General features: G+C 50.7%; 1 protein-coding gene across 6 annotated transcripts; it reads right to left on the bottom strand.

The window, feature by feature from the left end:
- Positions 1 to 3,114: 3,114 nt before the first annotated feature.
- On the bottom strand, positions 3,115 to 22,341 carry LOC143845183 (uncharacterized). 6 transcript variants are annotated; one of them, XM_077353356.1, is made up of 5 exons: positions 20,427 to 22,341; positions 20,194 to 20,334; positions 19,602 to 19,654; positions 19,022 to 19,115; positions 14,931 to 15,644 (listed from the first exon to the last, which is right to left on the bottom strand). In XM_077353356.1, exons 2-5 carry the CDS (start codon positions 20,229 to 20,231, stop codon positions 15,497 to 15,499), a joined length of 333 nt encoding a protein of 110 aa, XP_077209471.1. In that variant the 5' UTR covers positions 20,232 to 20,334; positions 20,427 to 22,341; the 3' UTR covers positions 14,931 to 15,496. The 6 variants fall into 6 exon arrangements, with proteins under 6 accessions (XP_077209467.1, XP_077209469.1, XP_077209472.1 ...); XM_077353352.1 differs by lacking the exons at positions 14,931 to 15,644; positions 20,194 to 20,334 and adding an exon at positions 3,115 to 4,040 and having other exon boundaries at positions 20,335 to 22,341; XM_077353354.1 differs by lacking the exons at positions 14,931 to 15,644; positions 20,194 to 20,334 and adding an exon at positions 3,115 to 4,040 and having other exon boundaries at positions 21,655 to 22,341.
- Positions 22,342 to 22,390: the final 49 nt, after the last annotated feature.

Raw genomic sequence — 22,390 nt, 5'->3', positions numbered from 1 at the left:
ATTCCAGCCGAGCGCTGCGCTGGGCCGCGTGGCGCGAGGACCTCTCCCCTTGGTACCTAGCAAGTCCGTGAGGGGAGCCACTACGGAGGAGTATCTGGGGATGAAGCCTCTAAAAAAGTTAGCAAACCCCAGGAAGCTTTGTAGCTGTTTCCGGGTGCGGGGCCTTTCCCAGGCCAGCACCGCCTGCACCTTCTCGGGGTCCATAGCTATGCCCTGGGCTGAGATGCGGTAGCCCAAATAGTCCAGGGAGGGACGGTGGAATTCGCACTTAGCCAGCTTCACGTATAGGTGGTTTGCCAGCAGGCGCTTTAACACCTCCCTCACCAGGGTCACGTGCTCTTGGGGATCTTGGCTGTAGATCAGGACGTCATCCAAATAAACAACCACCCCCTGAAACAGAAGGTCCTGCAACACCTCATTAATTAGACTCATGAAAACCCCAGGTGCCCCGCTTAAACCGAACGGCATCACTTTAAATTCGAATTGTCCCAATTGACAGTTAAACGCTGTTTTCCACTCATCCCCCTCCCGGATGCGTACCCGGTAGTACGCCTCCCTTAGGTCCAGCTTAGTGAACAGAGTCCCTTTGCCCAGCCGGGCCAGCAAATCCGGGATCAGCGGGAGGGGGTAAGCGTTCCCCGCTGCAATGGCGTTGAGGCCCCGGTAGTCCTGGCACAGCCGTCGGGACCCATCCTTTTTCCGGACGAACAAGACTGGAGCTCCCATGGGACTGGAAGCGGGCCGGATGAAACCTCGGGCCAGATTTTTACCCAAAAACTCCCGGAGGTCCTTGAGCTCACCCTCACTCATCTTGTAGGTGCGCCCTTTGGGTAGTACCGCCCCCTCTGGGATGTTGATAGCGCAGTCCGTGCGGCGGTGTGGGGGTAGCTCGTCCGCTTCCCGCTCGCTGAAAACGGCTGCGAGGTCTCGGTACTCTGGCGGGACCTCGGGCTCTGGTATCTCCTGCTGCGCCGCCGCCGCTCCCCTGGGACGCGCCGCCGTCCTCTTGTGGCTGGAATTCTCGTGGGGGACCCGATGCCGTGCACCCACCGTCAAGTCGAACTTCAGGGTCCCCGCCCGCCAGTCCACCACGGGGTTGTGTTCCTTCAGCCAATCCAGGCCCAACACCGCCCGATATCCCGCTACGGGGACCTGGATCAGCCACCGCAGCTCTTGGTGGTCCCCTATGTGGATGGCGATAGGACCCACCTCCTCCCCGAAAGGTCCCCCCTGAATCGGGCTGCCGTCCATCTGGACGAAAACCAGGGGAACCTTCCGAATGCGCTTCGGTAGCCCCAAAGCCCGGGCTATCTGGGGGTGGACCATGCTGTGGTCGCATCCAGAGTCCAAAAGAGCCTCCCCCACCCAACTTAGTCCGTTCTCCGGGTTCCGGAGCTCTAAAATTACCACGTTCGGAGGTCGCGCCTCATGCTGTAGGGGTTTTCCCTCGCACCGCGGGACCTGCTGCCCGGCGCCGTCTACAGCAGGTCCTGGCCGTTTCCCGTCGCCTGGGCGCTTCCCGGTTCGTTGCGGAGGTCCTCCGCCCGGCGTGCCTGCTGGGGGCGTGTCGCACCTCCCCCCTGGGAGAGCCCGCGGTCCTCCCCCCCTTGCCGTTGGCACGCTGCTGCGAAATGTCCTGACCCCCCGCATTTCAGGCACAGACCTTCCCGGCGTCTCCTTTCCCGCTCGGGGTTCGGGGGTCGTTTGGGGCGAGAGTTGTCGGGGCCCGGTCTCGGCGCCTCGGCTGACCCGCCTTTGGCCTCCCGGGGGGGTGCGGCGGCCCAACCCAGGCTGGCTTCCAGCTTGGCGACCACAAAACACCACCCCTCCAGTGTAGACAGATCTTCTTCCGTCCCCTTGATCACGGCCCATTCCCTGAGCTTCGGGTTAAGGCCCTCCCGGAAGTACTCGATTTGGGTCTCCTCGTTCCAGGAGAACACCTTGCCTGCTTCCCTCCGGAAAATGTCTATATAGTCCATAACCCCCCTAGTACCCTGTCGAAGTCCCTTGATCCGACTCTTTGCCTTGTCCTCAGCCTGGGGGTCCTGGAATCGTCGGCGGAGCGCGACCACGAAGTCCTGCAGGTCCCGAGTTGCCGGGTCGCCGCGCTCGGCCAACCCTAGGTACCACTGACCCGCCTTGCCCTGGAGACACGAGGCCACCCCCCAGACCAAGTCCTCGGAGTCCTCATACCGGTCTCCATACCTCCGGGCATGCGTCAGCGCGTGGAGGAGGAACTGCGGGAGGTCGTCCGGCGTCCCGTCGAAACGCGCCTTAAGCTCTGGGGGGGAACGTTTTGGAGAGTAGTCCGACCCCCTCCGGATCCGGGATTCTCGGCGTCCGCCGTCTCGTCCTGCTTCGCTCCACCGGCTACCAACTTGCCCAACGACGCCGTGCCGCTCCCTGCCTTGCACGTCGCTCCTGCGTTGGTCCGGCTCTCGCCGCCCCGTCGGCTCACCCGCTCCCCCGAGATCCTCTGCTGTCTCGCCTCTCCGCTGGCCGTCTCGCTTACTCGGGACTGAAAACTGCTCCGGGTCGGGGTCCGGGGCCCGCTCACCAGTGCCGGGCTCGTCCTCGTCGCTGGAGACGTCCTCACTCGACGCGATCCCCTCCGCCGTTGTATTACCAGTCCCTCCGGGCCCGGCCCGAGCTTGCTCACGGGCTTCAGCTGCCTGCAAGCGCCTGGCCAAGTCCGCCATGGCCCGCCGCAGGTCCTCTAGGGATTCCTCAGGTCCTACCGGGCGAAGCGCCTCCCTCAGCTGGGTGTCCCAGGTTGGGGCCAACCCCCCAGACCTCGGCGCGCTCCCCGCCGTGCTTGGGAACCCCATGGCCCGGCGCCTTCCCTTGGCCGCCGCTGCCGAGGGTCTCGGGGTCCCGGACAGCTGCTCCTGGCCCCCCGATTTTCGGAGGAAATCTCCCGGGGACATTAAACTCATGTTCCCGGGGTTCGTGGGGGTCGAGACCGCCCCGTTGCTTGAAAACGCCATCTCTGGATCCGTCCCGATAAGCGCTCGGATGCGATGCCGACCCTGGAGTTCGGTGGGAAGCTCTTACGATGTCGGGGACCCGCTTGCTAACTGAAAAAACAGGGTGCCCCTTTGAAGAAAACGTCACGCCAGGCCTGGTGAACGATACAACAGGAACAAGCTTTATTTCAGCAATGTGGAGTCCGCTGGTATGGAGTAAGAGCTTCCACCGAACTCCAGGTGGAAGCTCCCTTTTATACAAAACCCACCTCCTTAGGCTGTATTGCCCCACCCAGTACTTGCGGAGGGAACATGCTGATACAATCATGACTCATGCACATATGCGAGGTTTTCCGGGGTTCCTGATGGCCCATTTTCCTGGAACAAAGGGCCATCTCCGGGCCCTTGTCAAAAGGTGGAGGGGGACATTGAGGTTCTTTAGCGGCCATTGCCACCTCAACGATCGGGTGGGGCGCCCAGCTGCCGGCTTGCCTATGATCACCATGCCCTACCTCCGTGATCGCGGGCGCCTCTGATGGCGGGGTTCGGTCCGGTTCCCAAGCCACCAAGGACCGAACCACGACACTCATCTAGGAACCCTCTGGCCAGGGGCAGGGGGAGTCTGTTAGCCTCTATTAAATTCTTCTTCTGCATTCAACAGATTAATCCCAAGTGAGGGTGGGTTCTGTTGGTGGCACACTGAGGGTCTGTCTCTTCCCAAACACAATGAAGACACATTGAGGTGAATACATGTAAAAATATTTAGGGATTAAGAAAGGGGTACAGTCTTGCAGTTAAAACCACTTCAGACCAAGTCTAATATACAGCCCCTCAGTAAGTAAGTATGTTGTTCTTAGGTGCGAAGTCATGTCCGACCCTTTGTGACCCAATGGACAATGATCCTCCAGGCCTTCCTGTTCTCTACCATTCCCCGGAGTCCATTTACGTTTGCACCGACTGCTTCAGTGGCTCCATCCAGCCACCTCATTCTCTGTCGTCCCCTTCTTCTTTTGCCCTCTGGCTCTTCTCCAGGGAGTCCTTCCGTCTCATGAGGTGGCCAAAGTATTTGAGTTTCTAAGAAAGTATAGATATGAGTTAACAAAGCTTTACTTATCCCAACTGAAATGATTAAATGATTCCGTCTACAATCAAGCAGATGCAACCGCCATCCCTCACAGACCAACTTCCCCAGACCAACCTGGCTTCCTTTTTTGACCAAGTAATAGGTTTGCTGGATCGTGGAAATTCAGTTGATGCTGTTTACTTGGATTTTAGTAAAGCTTTTGACAAGGTTCTGTTACTCATGGCAGGATCCCTGCCTTATGCCTTGGCACACTGTACTCCTTAGCCAATAGCGCAGTGCGACAGTCTAGACTTGGGAGCAAGCTAGACACAGGACAGACCAAGTCACTCTGGCAGGGCAATGTCAGAGCAGACTCCATCTTGGGAACCAGGACAAGCCCAGGCTTGTTCTCAGCTACAGGTTTGGAAATCCAGGTGCCTCCATGCCCTACTCTCGACCCCCCCCCCCATTGTATTTCTAAGGGAGTGGACTGGCTTCCTCCTGTTTGCCTAAGGAAAATCCTAGGAAAATCCTTTGTCTTGCAACATTTTTCACACTTGGCCCCTCTGCCAGGGGAAATCTCCTCCCCACATCCTGCCAGCTAGACCTGATGGCTCTCTTCCTCAGAGCCGTTAATACTTTTATCCAAATCCATTTACGGCCATCACCCCCACTTGGCCAGGTATTGTCCTAATCTCCAGGGACCCTGGAAACTTCCAGCACGTGCTCACCTGAGCCTTGTCACATAGCCCCCTTCCCAAAATCCTATAAAAACTGTGGCTTCACACAGCCACTCTGAGTGTCTTCCAACCCGGGACCACCCACGCTGGTTCGTGCTTCTTCCTCTGACCCACCACTCCTCGGACAGGTAACTATCAAGCCTTCCACTCTTCCTCCCCCTTCTCTATGTGTTAGCTATTTGTGTGTCTTTTTGTTATTTTCCTTTCAATAAAAGCTTATATCACTATTTTACCATTTAAATCTGTGTTTGCCTTGAGTTCCTACGGGTGTAATCAACCCTGGTATATATAGGCATTTCGATCCATAAACGCTAAGTTACACCCCTCTCGCAGCATTTGGGCTAATATTCCCCACAAGCTCAAAGATACGTGTTTTAGGACACGTGTCCACTCAATTTGGGTAACAGATTATGGTGCATCACGTGGGCAATTGCCCCAGGCTTACTCGGGAGTAAAGTGAACGCACAGAACTCTCCAGTAACCCGGACGTAAGGGAAAAAGCCAGAGTGAACTCTTGGCATAAGTGTGTGAATGTGCTCTTGGAAGTGTGCTTTCTAAAAGGGTTGGCCTTTCTCTCCTTTCTACTCTTTTGCTATTGTTTTGGCTCCTTTGGGAGACTTGTGGTTTTTAAGACTAGGAACACTGAAGCAAGGTTTTCTTAGGCTTAGACGGGCGGGTGGACGACACGCACCCAACAACTAGGGATTAGCCAAGCGTAGGAAGGCGTTAGGCAAAATTCCTCTTAGCTGTAGGAAGGACCAGGAAAATCCCCCTACTGCTAAAATCTGTGCAAGCAGAGTCGCTCTCTGTAGCACAAAACTGCCCTGTGAAAGCAGGAGTTGGAGTTTCGAGTGTCGGGAGTGGCACAAGAACTCAAGCGGGCTTTGCGAAGCTCAGATGATCCAGGTTTTGGTAATTTTCCCCGTGTTTAGGAAAGCCAGGGCGATCCTAACCGAATAAATTAGCCAGTACCCTCAGGTTTTCTTGGTAGTTTTGTCCCTGAATCGAGAGAGCCCCAGCCATCTCGGTATAAAATAAGAAAACTAGCCAAACCCCGTAAGGACATGCCTTGACGGGAGCCCTTCCCCCTTTTCCCCTCATGGAGAACAACCAGGGAGCCCTTCCCCCTTTTCCCCTTGCCGCTTTGAAGGATATAGAAGCCGCAAGAAAATCCCCCAGTGATTTCCTCCCTAAAAATACCTTCAGGTTTTCAGTGGTTTTCCCGAGGATCAAGTGCGCTCCGGCAACCTTGATTGGAAAAATCAGCCATCTGCTTGGTTTTTTGGTAGTTTTTGCCCTGAACTGAGAAGAGCCCCGGCCATTCTCAGCCAAAAACAAACTAGCCACACCCGTAAGAGGTTAAACTCCACGGGATCCTTTTCCCTCTCTCCCCTGCTGTTTAAGAGACGAGCAGCAGCCTCCCCGATGTGCCCAATCTGATCTCCTTTGATCCGATATCGGCACCCGCAGAGACCGTCGAGAGTCCACCGGTGAATCCCGACTGGGTTGCTCCAGGCCCCGTAAACCCAGTCCAGACGGAAGCAGTCCAACGCACCACCCAGGGTGGGCGCGTGGAGAGGTCTGAGATACAGAGAGCCCTAGCTTGGAAACCGCATGAGGTTAAAGTAGCAGCAGACTGGCTTGGACCTCTAGACAAGGACGCCGGAGTACAGTGGCTTTCGGTGGTTTATTACCAGCACACTGATGCCACTGCGGAGGACTTGTGCCGGCTAGCGCGACTTTGCATGTCAGGGTCTGACCTGGCTGTCTTGAACTCGGCAGTTGCATCTAGAGGGCTGAACACGCTTCCGCGTCTGGAGTGGATCCGCGAGGTAGCCAGAATACTCTGGCCAGCTCAGCCGCTCCCTGGCTTGTTTTACATGGACAGGCAGAAAGCGGACGAGGGCGCAGATGTATATTGCAGCCGCAAGCAGTTCTTGGGTCTGCTCTCTGGTTTTGTCCGGGTGGACAGCAGCGGCGTCCCCCAGTACAACACTCCCGAGTTCAAGGAGGCTGTCCTGGGAGGCATCAATAATCCGACACGGATTATGATGGGCCCGACCAATGCAGCCGCTTTGAACTGGGGCGAGCTTGAGGAGAAGCTCCGACAAATCGCGGACATAGCGAGAGTGACAGGTCCAGTTCCTCCCCCATCGGGGAGGAAGAGACAGAGTAGTCAGGAGCCAGTACAGGCGGTCACATATGCCAACAAGGCCCTAGAGGAAACTGGAACGTGGACCCACCACGGGCTCACACAGGAAAGGGTCTTAGAAGCAATGGCAGGAGCAACAGTTTCCGCAACGAGAAGGATCCCTTTGTTAAGGGGACAGAACCTTCCCAAAGCGTTCCAACTGCTGCCCCGCTGCCCCCTCCCATGAACCCTCAGCAGGCCGTTCCCTCTGCCCAGAAACAGTCTCAGCCCCCAGAAACTTCCCTTCAGAAGTGCTTGTGGGCTAGACTCAGAAAAGCTGGACTAGACATGGCCCAGTTCCACAAGCAACCTCTGGACAAGCTGATCCTAGCGTAAGGGAGACTCTCCCTCAACCAGGCAGAGTTCCCACAGCCACCTTCCCCTGCCCAAAACAGGGATAAGCCACAGAGTGCCTTTCCTTCTAGTAACTTCCCCCAGAACAATCCCAAACCTAATAGAGATTCTGTCCCTCAGCGGCAGAATAAAATTACGGACCAGATTTTTCTGTGGCAGGAACTTAGAAATACTGGGGCAGACATGACCCAGTATGATAACCAACCCACATATGTGCTCATGTGTGCCTTTGTGAAGGCAATGAGGAAGAGGAAAACCAGGAAAATGTCAGATCTGAGCCAGAGATGGAGGCAAGAACTAGCCCCACAGAAATTTCTTCTCAACCCTCTAAGTACTGGCAAAAGGAAATAGAGAAATTTAAAACTCTTACCCAGAAACAAGATTTGGAAATTAAGGATCTTGATAAGAAAAACAAAGAATTCCAGGGTGAACTTTTAAATGTAAAAACCCATTTGCAAAATGTCCTGGATTTCCAAAGCCACACAGATAATAAATTGAAAAGAAAATACAGCAGATCCAGCAACCCAGCTTCACCTCTTGTCTTTAAAGAAGAGGAAATGTCCTCAGTTCCCCCATCACAGAGTCAGGAAGGAAATCTTGCCTCTGAACCTGTACAGAGTTCCAAAATCCAAGTTGACAACAATTATTTTAACAGAGAAGAATTTGTTGCAAGAACAACATTCTTTTTCAATTTTCTCTTAGCTTCTCTCCTCCCATTTAATGTTGCAAGTAAAGTTAATAGATTTCCAATTCAATGATATAATCAGCTTATTTTCTCAACTTCCACAAATAGTTCCAGGGCCACTGAACTGATTTACACATGAAAAATAATTGTTCAACATGTGTGCTTCCATTTTTACTTTTAAACTTTCAAATTTTAAATTTGGCTGCAATTGGTAGAGCCTCCAGCTATAGTTGCAGTCACACAGGAACAGCCATTATTTTGCAATCTTAAAACAGACTCTTTTTGTCTAACTGCCTTCCTAGACACTCAGCCCCATGACTCATGCCTTGCTCTCCCCCATCCAGGCAACTAATCTATATAAGTAAGGAACTTTAACAGCGCTGAAAGTATTTTTTCCCAAATCAGGAAGGGAAGAAGTTTTGTTTCTTTAAAGACTGACCCCTACCTCAGAGAGAATCTAAAGGGGGGGGGGGGTAGAGTACAGTAAAATAGTTCTGTTCTAAAATATGTTTTGTTTTAGTTTTTATTTTAAGACAATTTTGGCTGCTTTTAGTATTTGAAATATTTTCTCTTTGAGAAAAAGCATTCCCTCCATAGCTTTTCCTTCCCTCTGACATTTTTACTTCCTATTTCAAATTTTAATTGGCAGTTAACACTTTGTTCTTTTTTCATAAGACCATTTTGTTTAAAAATCTGTTTTTGCAATTTTGCTTTTGTTTTGAATATGTTTAGAAAGCTTCATACAGACCTTTCATTTGGGTACTCAGTCTTCCACTCAGCCTGACTCCTATGAAAAGGCACTCTGTGCATGTACAGAGGAGCAGTATTTCCTCCTTAAGAACACCATTCTGTTAACACACTATTGTGTAATGGGACTCTGACTTCATCTTCATGTTCCTCTCATTCATTCTTTCCCACTCATATTCTCAGCAGTACTCCAATGTAACTTTTAAAAGAAGCAATTGACATCTAATCAGCCTGGCCTACCAGCAGGCAGATCTCAATCTGAAAAACAAGTTTCTATTCCTCAACCTTTAAATTTTCTTTGAAGTTATTGGTTTTATTCATTTTTATAAGAAACCTTTGCTTTTAGATTTGTGCTTATGTGCTCTAACTTTTTAGATTGTTTATGTCAATCCACAATATTTTGCAAATTCTTTTGCCATGTTTTTGAGTCTTCTTTTAATTGGGAGACCTCTCTTGTGCTCTTTATAGCAAGATCTTTATAGATCACAATCAAAGTTTTGCTTTTGAAGCTTTCTTTTTGTGTTTTGATTTATCTTATGTTCCTTATAGAGAAAAATCTGTAGTATGTTTTCTGCTTATGCTTTTAACCTATTGCATATCAGAGCTTCTTTTTCTTTTTCTTTTTGTGCTTATTAACTGGGAAGCAATTGACCAGATTCTATCTAGCAATTCTTCTTCTTTTTCCCCCTCATATATGTGTGTGTATTTGAGCTGCTAATCTATTCATTCATAGACCATTTGCAACATGTTTGCAGGAACCTTTAACTTTGGCTCTTTGATTCTTTTTCTGAATGCTTCTTTTTACACAACAGTGCAGAAGGCCAGTAGACCTAGCCTCTTCTTACAGAACTTACAGGACTTTCTCTCCTCTTGTGTATTTCTACCCATAGCAATCTTCCAGGTTTCTCTCAAATTCCCAAACTCACGAGGAGTCTGGCATCCTCCTTCCCTTGTTTTATAATTTCGCTCTAATCTCCCTCTCCCTCCCTGGAGATGGCATCTAGCTCCTCTTAAATTCTATTTTCAGTCTCTGTAAGGTCATGGTGGGCACCCACCACAGTGGATCTTTTTGGCAGTCACTTATGGGGGCACCCTTCTGCCCCAATCTTTGATTTTGCTTACATTTTTGAGTATTTTCCCTAATCTGTATATCCATCAGCCTGGGTGCCTCCTTGAGCCCAGCCTCAGCAGACTTTGCAGCCTCACTCTTTGCAGCTGCACACACTTCTCCATTAAACTTTTGTCTAGCTTCATCCTTCTCTCTCAATTGGGTGTCTCCCCTTTGAGCTCTTCAGCTCCACTGTGCTGTTGACGCTCTGGGTCGCTCAAATATTCTTGCAACCCACATCCGCCAAGTCTGCCCTAAGGAGGCTCCAGGCTTGTGCATCACACAACCAATTCCTGATGGTCCTGCCTGCATGCTGTTCCTGCTCGCCAACCTCCAGACCTGACCTGGTCAAAGATGACAGCAACCCTCTGCCTGCGTTTCCTGTGGATGTGTTCCTGTGGTCATGACCTGCTGTTCTGCACTTTCTGCCCCAGCCCACCTGCTGGTGAACTTCTGATGCTTGCTGTTTACCCCAGCTCCTGCTCTATGAAGCCTCGTTGCCCAGCCAGCCTGCTTCTTCTTCTGTATGCTATCTCTGACCCTGCGTACGCTCTGACAACCTGGATTAGTGCCTTCACCACCTCTTCACCTGCCATTTCAGTCACAAGGGGGGGGGGGAAGAAAGATCAACTGGTATGCTGAACACATCTCCAGCTATTGGCTTTTTTCCACAACCACTTTTTTTTTACCGCCATGGAGGAACCTCCTTTACCATTCTATGTGTTTGCAAACATCATCCAGCAATATCTTACAACAGCAACAATATATATATATATATATATATATATATATATATATATATATATATATATATATATGCATATATGCATATATGCATATATGCATATATATATATATATATGCATATATGCATATATATATATATGCATATATATATATATGCATATATATATAACATCTTCAACTGCTGGACCCGTTGCTCATCTTCATCAATCCTCATGTTCAACTATTCAACGAATCTTCCGCTTCACTCCCACTTTTACCAATGGGACAAGGGGGGGAGGAAGTTTTTCAAACTGTATTGTCTGTATTCCAAATTGTATTGTGCCCTGTATTTCAACTCACTGTCTATGATCTAGTAGGCATCATAGAAATTTGGTGGAATGATTCTCATGACTGGAATGTAATGGTGGATGGATATGAACTGTTCAGAAAAAACAGAATAGATCGAAGAGGTGGAGGAGTGGCACTGTATGTGAGGAAAGGGATTATCTGTCAGGAAATTCTAGTGAAGGAGAGCATATCTACAGTGGAAAGCATCTGGGTGAAAATAAGCGAGGGGAAAACAAACAGTGTGGTGGTTGGTGTCTGCTACCGACCGCCTGACCAACGAGAGGATGTGGATGCTGCACTTTGTGAGCAGCTTGAGAAAATATCCAAGCGGCAGGACCTTGTCATCATGGGTGACTTCAATTTCCCAGATGTGTGCTGGGAAACAAACTCTGCGAAGCGTCCTCAGTCATGCAAGTTTCTGACCTGCCTGGCTGACAATTTCATTTATCAAATGGTGGATGAACCCACAAGAGGTTCAGCCATACTGGACTTAATACTGACCAACAGGCAAGAGTTGGTGGATGAGGTGAAGGAGGTGTGGACCCTAGGGGGAAGTGACCATGTTCTCATAGAATTCCTTTTGAGATGGGGAGCCAAGGAAGCTTGTAGCCAGACGTGGATGTTGGATTTTCGTAGGGCAAACTTTAATAAACTCAGAGACATGATGAGTGTCATACCATGGACGAGAATGCTGGAAGGGAAGGGAGCATGTGAAGGGTGGGCGCTACTCAAACAGGAGCTATTGCATGCTCAATCAATGCATGCTCAATCAATGACTATCCCAGAAAGACGAAAACACTGCAGGAGCTCTAAGAAGCCTATTTGGATGAACAGAGAACTTCAAGAGGAACTAAGAAAGAAAAGGAAAATGTTCAGGAAATGGAGGGAAGGACAGAGCTCTAAAGAAAAGTACCTACAGGTTACTAGGCACTGTAGATCAATCATAAGAAAGGCCAAAGCTGAGAGTGAGCTAAGATTGGCCAGGGAAGCCCATTGTAACAAGAAAATATTTTTCAGTTATGTGAGGAGCAAACGTAAAGTAAAGGAGGCAATAGGCCCACTGTTGGGTGCAGATGGACAAACTCTAATGGAAGATGCAGAGAAAGCAGAAAGGCTCAGTGCCTATTTTCCATCTGTTTTTTCCTACAAGTCAAAGTGTTTAGGCACATCTAGAGATGGCCATAGCCAAAGGACAGTGTCTGGGTGGCAGGTTAACATGGATAGAGAGGTTGTCGAGAGGCATTTAGCTGCACTGGATGAGTTCAAATCCCCTGGTCCGGATGAAATGCACCCAAGAGTACTCAAAGAACTTTCCAGAGAACTTGCCCTTGTCCATCATCTTCGGAACCTCTTTAAGGACTGGAGATGTCCTGGAGGACTGGAAGAGAGCAAACGTTACTCCAATCTTCAAAAAAGGGAGGAAGGATGACCCGGGAAACTACGGACCAGTGAGTCTGACCTCTGTTGTGGGGAAGATAATAGAGCAGATATTAAAGGGAGCGATCTGCAAACATCTGGAGGACAATTTGGTGATCCAAGGAAGTCAGCATGGATTTGTCTCCAACAGGTCCTGCCAGACCAACCTGGTTTCCTTTTTTGACCAAGTAACAGGTTTGCTGGATCGGGGAAATTCGGAAATTGATGTCATTTACTTGGATTTTAGTAAAGCTTTTGACAAGGTTCCCCATGATGTTCTGATGGATAAATTGAAGGACTGCAATTTGGATTTTCAGATAGTCAGGTGGATAGGGAATTGGTTAGAGAACCGCACTCAAAGAGTTGTTGTCAATGGTGTTTCATCAGACTAGAGAGAGGTGAGTAGCGGGGTACCTCAGGGCTCGGTGCTCGGCCCGGTACTTTTTAACATATTTATTAATGATCTAGATGAGGGGGTGGAGGGACTACTCATCAAGTTTGCAGATGACACCAAATTTGGAGGACTGGCAAATACTCCGGAAGAAAGCGATAGAGTTCAACGAGATCTGAACACAATGGAAAAATGGGCAAATGAGAACAAGATACAATTTAATAAAGTTAAGTGTAAAGTTCGGCATCTGGGTCAGAAAAATGAAAAGCATGCCTACTGGATGAGGGATACACTTCTAGGTAACACTGTGTATGAACGAGACCTTGGGGTACTTGTGGATTGTAAACTAAACATGAGCAGGCAGTGTGATGCAGCGGTAAAAAAGGCAAATGCCATTTTGGGCTGTATCAGCAGAGGCATCACATCAAAATCACAAGATGTCATAGTCCCATTGTATACGGCGCTGGTCAGACCACACCTGGAGTACTGTGTGCAGTTCTGGAGGCCTCACTTCAAGAAGGACGTAGATCAGTGGTCCCCAACTTGCGGGCCGGAGCCCGGCACCGGGCCGCGAAGGCCATGGCGCCGGGCCGCGGCTCCGTCCCCCCGCCCCCCCCGCAGTAAAAAACTTTCCAGGCCGCAAGCTTGCGGCCCGGGAAGCTTCTTACTGCGGGAGAGCGGGGAGAGGGAATCAGGGCCAGCCGCGATTTTTTTCGTGTGATACTGTGAACCTTGGCAGATGGTGAGTGGGTGGGCAGGAAGGATTGTGACCATGCTTGGCTCTTGTGGCCAGTCCTCGCATGCCTATGGAAATGCTGATTGCTCCATTGGGGTCAGGATGTGAATTTCATAGAATCATAGAATAATAGAGTTGGAAGGGACCTCTTGGGTCATCTAGTCCAACCCCCTGCACTATCCAGGACACTCCCATCCCGATCGCTCATCTCCTGTAACCTGCCACCCCTTTGCCTTCACAGAATCAGCCTCTCTGTCAGATGGCTATCTAGCCTCTGCATAAAAATTTCCAAAGATGGAGAACCCACCCCCTCCCGAGGAAGCCTGTTCCACTGAGAAACCGCTCTTACTGTCAGGAACTTCTTTCGGATGTTTAATCTTTTGAATTAATATCATCCCATTCGTTCTGGTCTGTCCCTTGCCCTCTGGGCAAGAGAGAACAATTCTGCTCCACCCTCTATATGGCACCCTTTTAAATACTTGAAGATGGTTATCAGATCCCCTCTCAGTCGTCTCCTCTCTAGGCTAAACAGACTATGCTCCCCCAACCTTTCTTCATATGTCTTGGTCTCCAAACCCCTCACCATCTTTGTTGCCCTCCTCTGGATACACTCCAGTTTGTCTACATCCCTCTTCAACTGCGGTGCCCAAAACTGAACACAGTACTCCAAGTGAGGCCAAACCAGAGCAGAGTAAAGCGGTACCATCACCTCCTGGGATCTGGACACGATACTCTGTTTGATACAGCCCAAAATCCCATTTGCCTTTTTAGCCACTGAGTCACACTGCTGACTCATGCTCAATGTATGGTCTACTAAGATTCCTAGATCCTTTTCGCACATGCTACTTCCAAGACAAGTCTCCCCCATCCTATATTGGTGTATTTGGGTTTTCCTACCTAAATGCAGAACTTTACATTTGTCCCTATTGAACTTCATTTTATTCAGTTTAGCCCACTTCTCGAGCCTCTCAAGATCATCCTGTATTCTGCTGCTGCCTTCAGTTGTGTTTGCTACCCCTCCCAGTTTAGTATCATCTGCAAATTTAATGTATCCCCTCTAATCCCTCCTCCAAATCACTTATAAATATGATGAGCCACACAGGCCCCAGGACAGATCCGTGGGGTGCTCCACTTGTCCCTCTTCTCCAAGGAGAATTTCCTCTAGGCCGGACTGGCCTGGGATTCTCGTCTGGGCAGAGCACCATCTGGGTGTGGAATTCAGGCCGATGTATCCGGCAGGTAGTTGTGCAGGGGATGGGGCTGCATGTTGCATTGTGCTGGAGGTGATGACCCTGGAGCTCTCTTACAACTCTGGTGTTTCAGATGAACATGGCAACCCACCAGAATCTATTCTTATAGGACAGTAACCTTTCTAATGACAGATATTTCAGAGTCTTCTGATAAACGTTGAATTTTCCATCTCCCCGTATCAAAGTTTATTTCTTCTACAGGTTTTTACATTTTCACACAAAAACATTGTAATGTATAGGAAGCAGGATTATAGCCACTTTTTTTCTGTTGCTTATAGTTGTACTAGAAAATAAGCCCATGCGTGCAACCGACCGGGTTTGTGTGCGGGCGGGGTGGGCATGGCCGACGGCACCGCCGCCGCATCCTCCTGCCGCCGCCAAGTCCTCTGTGTGCGGCCGCTGCGGGTGCCGGCGCCGTGTTCTCCTGCGGCGGGTGGCGGTGCGGTGCAGTCTGCTCCCGGCCATGCGGGGCGGGGTGTTCTGACGGCCACGGCTGGAGCTGGTGCCACGGCTGGCCCATCCTGGGCGTGCATCGAGGTAGCGACCTGCCGCCTGGAAGGCGAGTCAGGTAATGGTGGTGGCCGGGCGAATGTGCGCAAACTGGAAGGGGGGCAGATCAGGAGGCGCTTTGCTCCTCCCAATTAGTCAGTCCGGCAGCAAGGGACCAATTGCGGCTGTGAACAGGCGGCTGTGCTTCTGGACCACAGCTCTGACGAAAGCAGCTCTGAAGGTTCCTCTAGTGAGTAAGTAGTAGAAAGAATGTCCAATGATAACCTCATGGACTTTGCTCAATTTGGGCGTTGGGGAATAGTATAAAGACCAGGCGTGCCCGGCCTCCTAATTTTCCTTCGCCTCGACCCATGTGGACCGGAAAAGGGGTGCCTGAAACGCGTCCTAGTGTTGCACCTCCAGCTGGGGGGTCCCTAGGAAGCAAAATGGAAGGGAAATTGAAGGAGGGGTCTGAGAAAGGGCCCTGTTTCACGTGTGGCCAGTGGGGTCACTTTAAGAGAGAATGTCCACTCATGGAGTATGACATGGGGTGGGATGTGGCAATGAACAGTTTGGTACCGAGATGAATCCGACAACCCAGATTGTTAACTATAGTGGTTAATGGGGAGAGAAGGGGGGCCTTAGTGGATAGTGGCAGTTCGATGTCCATGGCCAAGGCCAGTAAAGTGACATGGCCTGGGGAAATAGTGAGATGGGTCTCAGTCATGTGTTGCCATGGTCATGTGGAGAAATTTCCGGTGGTATTGGTAAGAGTGCAATACCTGGGGGGGTCCTGGGATATAGAAGCTGCGCTAGTGCCTAATTTCCCATATTCTTTTTTGTTGGGGAGAGGAGTCCCAAAATTCCAGACAGCTTTGAATTGGGTGGCACAGGAGGAGACAGTACAGGGGAGCTATGCGGGTGAGCTGGTTGGGCAGAACCCTGTGGAAGATACAGACGGAGAACTCCGAGATAACCTGCAGAATGACCCCGATAACCCCGATCTTCTTATCTTGCAAGAGGAAGATGAGTCCTTGGCAGACATGACAGCTCGGGTGGCGGTAGAGGATGGCCAGGTAAGTGATAATAGAAGAAGCGTAGGTTGGCCGCAAATAGTTAAAGAAGGAGGCTTATGGTTTAGGTGTCAGAAAGACAAAGGAGTAATTGTGAAACAACTATTAGTGCCTAGGTGCTATCGGAGGGAGGTGCTAGAAACCGCACATAATCACAAGTGGGCAGGACACCAGGGTAGTAAAGCCATGCTGAGAAGGGTTCTCAGGCGGTTTTTTTGGCCTAGGGTAGCCCAGGATGTATTAGAACAGTGTCGTTCGTGTGAAGCATGCCAGTGAACGACTGGGGTAGGCCCTCCAAGAGCTCCTCTACAGCCTTTGCCCATTATGGATAGTCCCTTTGAGCGGATTGGTATGGATTTCGTAGGACCCTTGCCTAGGACTCTGAGGGGATCGCGTTATTTATTGGTGATCGTAGATTACACGACCCGTTATCCAGAAGCAATACCAATGCGTTCTATGAAAGGTGAGGGGGTGGGCCAAGCTTTAATGCGACTGTTCGCCCAAGTAGGTTTATCTAAGGAGATACTTAAAGATCAAGATTCGCCTTTTACGTCCGCCCATATGCAGAAAGTCTGTCAAACTCTAGGTATTGATCAGGTTTTTACCACGGTCTATCATCCGCAGACAGACGGGCTAACAGAGTGGATGAATCAGACCTTAAAGAACAAGCCTCGGGCTTTAGCGCATGTCACACCCAAGACTTGGGATTTGTATGTTGACCCCATCCTTTTTGCAATCAGGGAGACAAGGCAGTCCTCCACTGGTTATTCGCCGTTAGAGATGTTGTATGGTAGGCAACCTAGAGGAGTGGTAGATCTGGTAGGTGAGAAATGGGTACAGACTAGTCCGGAAAGGGAGAAGACCCCCCAGGATTATGTTCAAGAGCTACGGGAACATTTGGAGGAAGTGCAGGTAAACGCTAAGGCCAATTTGGCATCAGCATAGGCATACCAGAAGGTGTATTATGATAAGAGAGCTAGGGAATGGAGGTTTGGAGCCGATGATTGAGTGTTGATACATTGCCGGGGTTTAGGACTGGTTGACAGAGATAGATGGCGAGGGCCATACAAGATCTTGCGAGTGTTAGGACCCGTAACGTATGAGGTCAGCAAATGAGGGAGAAGTGAGCGACCGAGAAAGGTACACGTCAGTCATGTCAAGCCTTGGTACACCAGGAATACAGAGGAGTGTGCCTTAGAGATAGATCCAGGACAATTACCTGATGGCACTCCACCATGGCAAGCAAGTAATGAACCAGAGGTTGAGAATCCCTCGTTTGATCCCTCTTTGGATGAAGGTCAGAAACGAGATATGGGTCAATTAGTTTGCCAGTTTCCAAAGTTATTTTCAAAAGTACCCGGGAGAACTTCGATCCTGACCCATGCCATCCAAACCGAGCCTGGAGTGGTAGTGAGAGTGCCCTGGAGGCCTATATCTTTTAAAAAAACAGCCATTCATTCAAAAAGAGGTGGAGGAAATGTTGTCTTTGGGGGTGATAGAACCTTCTCATAGTGAATGGCGAAGTACGATGGTAATGGTCCTGAAACCTGATGGGACAGTGAGGTTTTGCATAGATTTTCGAGTGGTAAATCAAAAGGCGAAGTTTGATGCCTATCCGATGCCTAGGGCAGAACATTTAGTTAACCAGTTGGGTAAAGCTCAGTTCATTTCAGCCTTAGATTTGATTAAAGGTTACTGGCAAATGCCTTTAAGGGAAGAGGATAGAGAGAAGACGGCGTTCGCTACACCTCGCGGGCTATATCATTTTAAAGTCATGCCTTTTGGTTTACATGGTGCTGCTGCCACTTTCCAGCAATTAGTTGATTTAGCCTTAAGGGAATGTTCTAGTTTTGCGTCTGCATACATTGACAACATTATTATTTGCAGCCCTGATTGGACTAATGTAACACATTTAAGTGAGGTGTTTAGTGCGCTGACCGCAGCAGGGCTAGTGGTGAACCCGAAAAAAAGTAAATTGGGGTTTCGGCAACTGAAATACTTAGGGTTTGTAGTGGGGAATGGTCAACTAACTCCAGTTCCTGAAAAAGTAGCCAAGCTGGAATCATATGACAAGCCCACGAATAAAAAACAAATGAGACAATTTTTAGGCTTTGTGGGCTATTATCAAAGGTTCGTCCCACATTTTGCTACCGGAGCCGCTGTGTTGACAGAGGTGCCAGCCAAAGCCGAGCCTAACTGTATTCAGTGGACAAGGGAGCGGGAAATCGCCTTCCAGGACCTGCAGGTGTGCCTCTTGAAAGGAGCAGTCTGACATAATCCAGATTTTGAACAAACTTTTATTGTACAAACTGACGCTTCAGGGTCCAGTGTGGGGGTGGTGTTGGCTCACGTGCCAACCTATTTGGTTTTTAAGTAGCAAACTTACAAAGGCAGAGTCCTGATATGCAACGATTGAGCGAGAAGCATTAGCTATCTTTTGGGCTGTTGGAGCTTTAAAATTTTATTTGATGGATAACCCTTTTCTGTTGGTGACTGATCACGAACCATTAAAGTGGATGGATAAAGCCAAAGGCCACAATGCTTGTATCCTTTGTTGGTATTTGTCCCTATCCCCTTTTTCATTCCAGGCGATATATCGTCCAGGTCGACTGAGTGTGAATGCCGATTTCCTCTCCCATATGTTTGAAGGGGATGAAGATACAAGGGTTCCTTTAAGGGGGGAGGTATGTCCGGGCGAGGGTCCAGCTAAGGGCCCAGTCGAAGGGGGAAATACTTACCTCGAAGAAAATAATCCAGGAACGGCTCCGGATCGGCGGGGCAAGACGGCGGCCGGGCGACGAGCGGAGAACAAGAGATGGCCGGCCGACAAAGCTGCAGAGGAGAGAAGGACAGACGTGAGAAGTCGAAGGACGAGAGAGTCGGCAGCAGTGAAGGAGCCTCGCCTGGACTTAAGACGGGAGGAGAGGCAGGCACGGGGGGGGGGGGGCAGAACTCCCGGCAACGGTTGCTGGAATGGACTCGGGGACCTGCAGGGGGGACGGTGGGCTGAGAGAGCCTTTTCAACAGGGCCCCTCCTATAGACTTCCTCAACGTGGCTGAGCCCGACCTCGAGTGCGTCAGCCAAGACGCGGGGGTGGGAGAGCTCCGGGAGAAAGAGTTGGGCTGGAGGGAGCTGGGAGGCCTGCCCAAGGCCGGGAATGAGAGAATAGCCAGAAGGTGCTTCAAAAGGTCGGGAGGGTGGAGCCTGGGAGGATAAACGGGAAGCAAACAGAAGCGTGGTGGTGGTGGCTTATTCGGGAAGAGCTGGAGCACTGGAAGGCAGAAGGTGGTGTTGTTTGTACAATAAAGAAAACTTACCTGTGACTTCATTGCCTGCGTGATGGTGTTGCCAGGAAGGTGCAGCGGCAGACCTGAAAAATAGGACAAAGAAGGGTTGAAACCTACCTACAGATAGAGACCCTTCACATAACACATTTAATTCAAGAAGGAAATAATTTTTAAAAAATTAAATAATGGAGAGACTTCATGATCCCATCTTGTGACACTGATAAAAATAACAAGAAATCAACTTCAAAAGATATCGTATTTGGAACAGCAATTAAGCATTTCCCTCCTAAACAGGAAAAGTGCTTCCAAGTCAAGTGATTACTATTATTTCTACCCTTCACCCAGCAGAACCTCTTTGAGATCTACTGGGGTGGTGTTGGTGTTGCTGGTTGCCATTGTGAGGCTGATTTGTAAAGGATGTGTGAGGGGCAGAAATGCCCTTTGCCAAGGCTCCGAGAGTTCCATGCCATTGCTGCCCCCCCCCCCCCGCCTTATAAGTGACACAACATCCAGTGCATCCAAAGGCCCACGTCAGCCAGCTGCTGTCTGTTATTTCTGGGGAAGCAAGTTAATGTGGCTGCAAACAAGACTTCATTCCAAATCATTTTTGCCAACAAGATACCTTGCCTTGGCTCTTCTGGCTACCTGGATCTGTGCCATGGTGACATTGGAATTAGAAGAGTATCATGCACTTGATATTACAAATGGCAGGAGTACTCCAGGACTTCCGGTGGAGGTCTTTCACGTCGCCTGATTGTCTTACCTGGGGCCCAAAAAGAAAGGAAGGAGCAGTCTGCATCCCTGAGCCTATGGGAGTTCTGCAGGTCATCCCTCAGCAGGGTTTGCTGCCCCCACCTGAGTTGAAGGAGGTTCCCACGTGGGGGCTGCTCCTGCTGGGGGACACCCGAGCCACCCTTCACTGCGTCCGCAGAGCCAGGTGGGGCTATTCCACATGCAGCCCAGTAATGCAATGCTTTGCGGGTCATCGGAGTTTTGATTCCGGAGCACAAGAGATGGTGTGAGTGGTAGTAGTGAGGATTGTCAAAAGTGCTGGAGAAAAGAGACTTCAGAATTCACCCTGGAGGTCCCTTCCAACTCTATGCTTCTAGGCATGGAAATCAGTGGGTGAAGCGTGTCCTGCCATTAGATCACTGGGTCAATAGCATCTGCTAAGGTTTTGATTAAATGGACAGGAGGTTGTGGCATTCTGGCACTTTGAGTCTGCACTTGTGCATCCTGTGACCCAGACCTGCGGTGGGGGCAGCTCTTGCATGGTACCCTTTCAACAGTGTGCTATTGGGGTACCAGTATACTTGCCAGTCATGGTTGTGGGAGTGTGCAAGTACATTAAGGTAGCTGCTCACAGGGTGGGGCAAGTGGTCACACACGCCTTCTCCTATGCTTACGTTTGAGGAATATGTTTCCCTTAACCCCTCTGTTGAGGAAACCTGGGTCTCTCTGTTCTATGTAAATGTTCCCAAATGTTTTATGTAAACCGCCCAGAGCCATAGGGAAGGGCAGTATAAAAATCAAAATAAATAAATAAATAAAAAAAAAGAAAAGAAAAAGTGCATGGCAGGCAAATCTAAGATTGTTAGCTCCCTCCCTTGGATTTTTTGGCCCAATGCTCTCTTGTGGTGCAAATCGCCTTTTCTTTTCCTTCCAGTGGCCTAGGCCACCTATTATGTGCCAGAGAAGTGGGGACCAACACCATGTGCCACTCGCATCTGGGCTGAGCTGTGGCTTTTAGAGTGCTTGGGCGGGCCCAAATGTCCTGCATCAAAGGACTGCAGCCTCCTGAAAGGAAGTGGAGCTTGGGGTGGGGCGGGAAGTTCCTTGCATGAGCCTTTATTTTATGCTTTTGATTGCATTATGATATGGAGCTATAACTCAGGCTATAGAAGCTCATAACATCCTGCTCCAGCCTATCTAATCCCCCCCCCCTACCCCTCCTGTCCATGCCGGATCGCTCCCCCAGGGTCCTCCGCATTTCGCCAGTTTGGGGGCCGGACTGAAAAGGCTCTGGCCCTGGTCAAGTCCCAGCACGTTCCCCAGGGACTAGTGACCACCAACAGATTCGGACCTGCAGAGTGAAGAGCACTGAGAGGGGCAGGAGGAGGCATACTCCTCGTCAGAGGAAGAGGGGCACGGCAGGACCCCTGGGGGCGCGAGAGAGTGACCACGCAGCAGGCGACGAAGGGCTCAGTTCTACTTCTCAGTCTTGTCAGGGGAGCTGTGCTCAGGGTGGCAGAATCACGTCACGTTCTCGGCGCAGCTCAGTTATGCCGCGAGGCCACAAATGCTCCATGCGCAGGACACGAAGGGCGCCTCCCCTGCGCCGCCCGCGGCATCCATCGCGAGTAGAGGCGAGGAGGTCTTTGGGGCGATCTTGCGGCGGGCGGCAGGGGCCTCGGGGCGCCGATTCCCTTGGCTCCCTCCGCGGAGGGGCCCCGGCCGCCCCCCGAGCGCAGCACCCGCCGCAGGCCCTGCGTGGCCCCGGACAAGGGCGGCTCTCCCTCCCCCCCTCCCTCCCCCCCCCCTCCCTCCGCGCACAGGTGCCCGGGACGCCAATCTCCCGCCCTGGCCCTGGCCCTGGCCCTGGCGGGGGAGGGGGGGAATGAAGGCGGCCGGCCCGGCTCAGCGCCCACGAGACCGTGGGGAGGGGGGACCTCGGGCGGCGCACGCGCCCAACCGCCTTCCGGGAGGCTCCGCCCCCGGAGGGAGGCGCTACGGGGCCGAAGAAGGGCCCGCCTCTCCCCGCTCCCCAGAAGCCCCGCCCCTGCGATTGTCTCCGCGCTCCTGCACGCGCCGCGCGCCCG

The sequence above is a fragment of the Paroedura picta genome, chromosome 9 (assembly GCF_049243985.1).
Source record: "Paroedura picta isolate Pp20150507F chromosome 9, Ppicta_v3.0, whole genome shotgun sequence".
Taxonomy (NCBI): Eukaryota; Metazoa; Chordata; class Lepidosauria; order Squamata; family Gekkonidae; genus Paroedura; species Paroedura picta.
The sequence above is the reverse complement of the archived record's forward strand: the minus strand, read 5'-3'. Positions and strand labels throughout refer to the sequence as shown.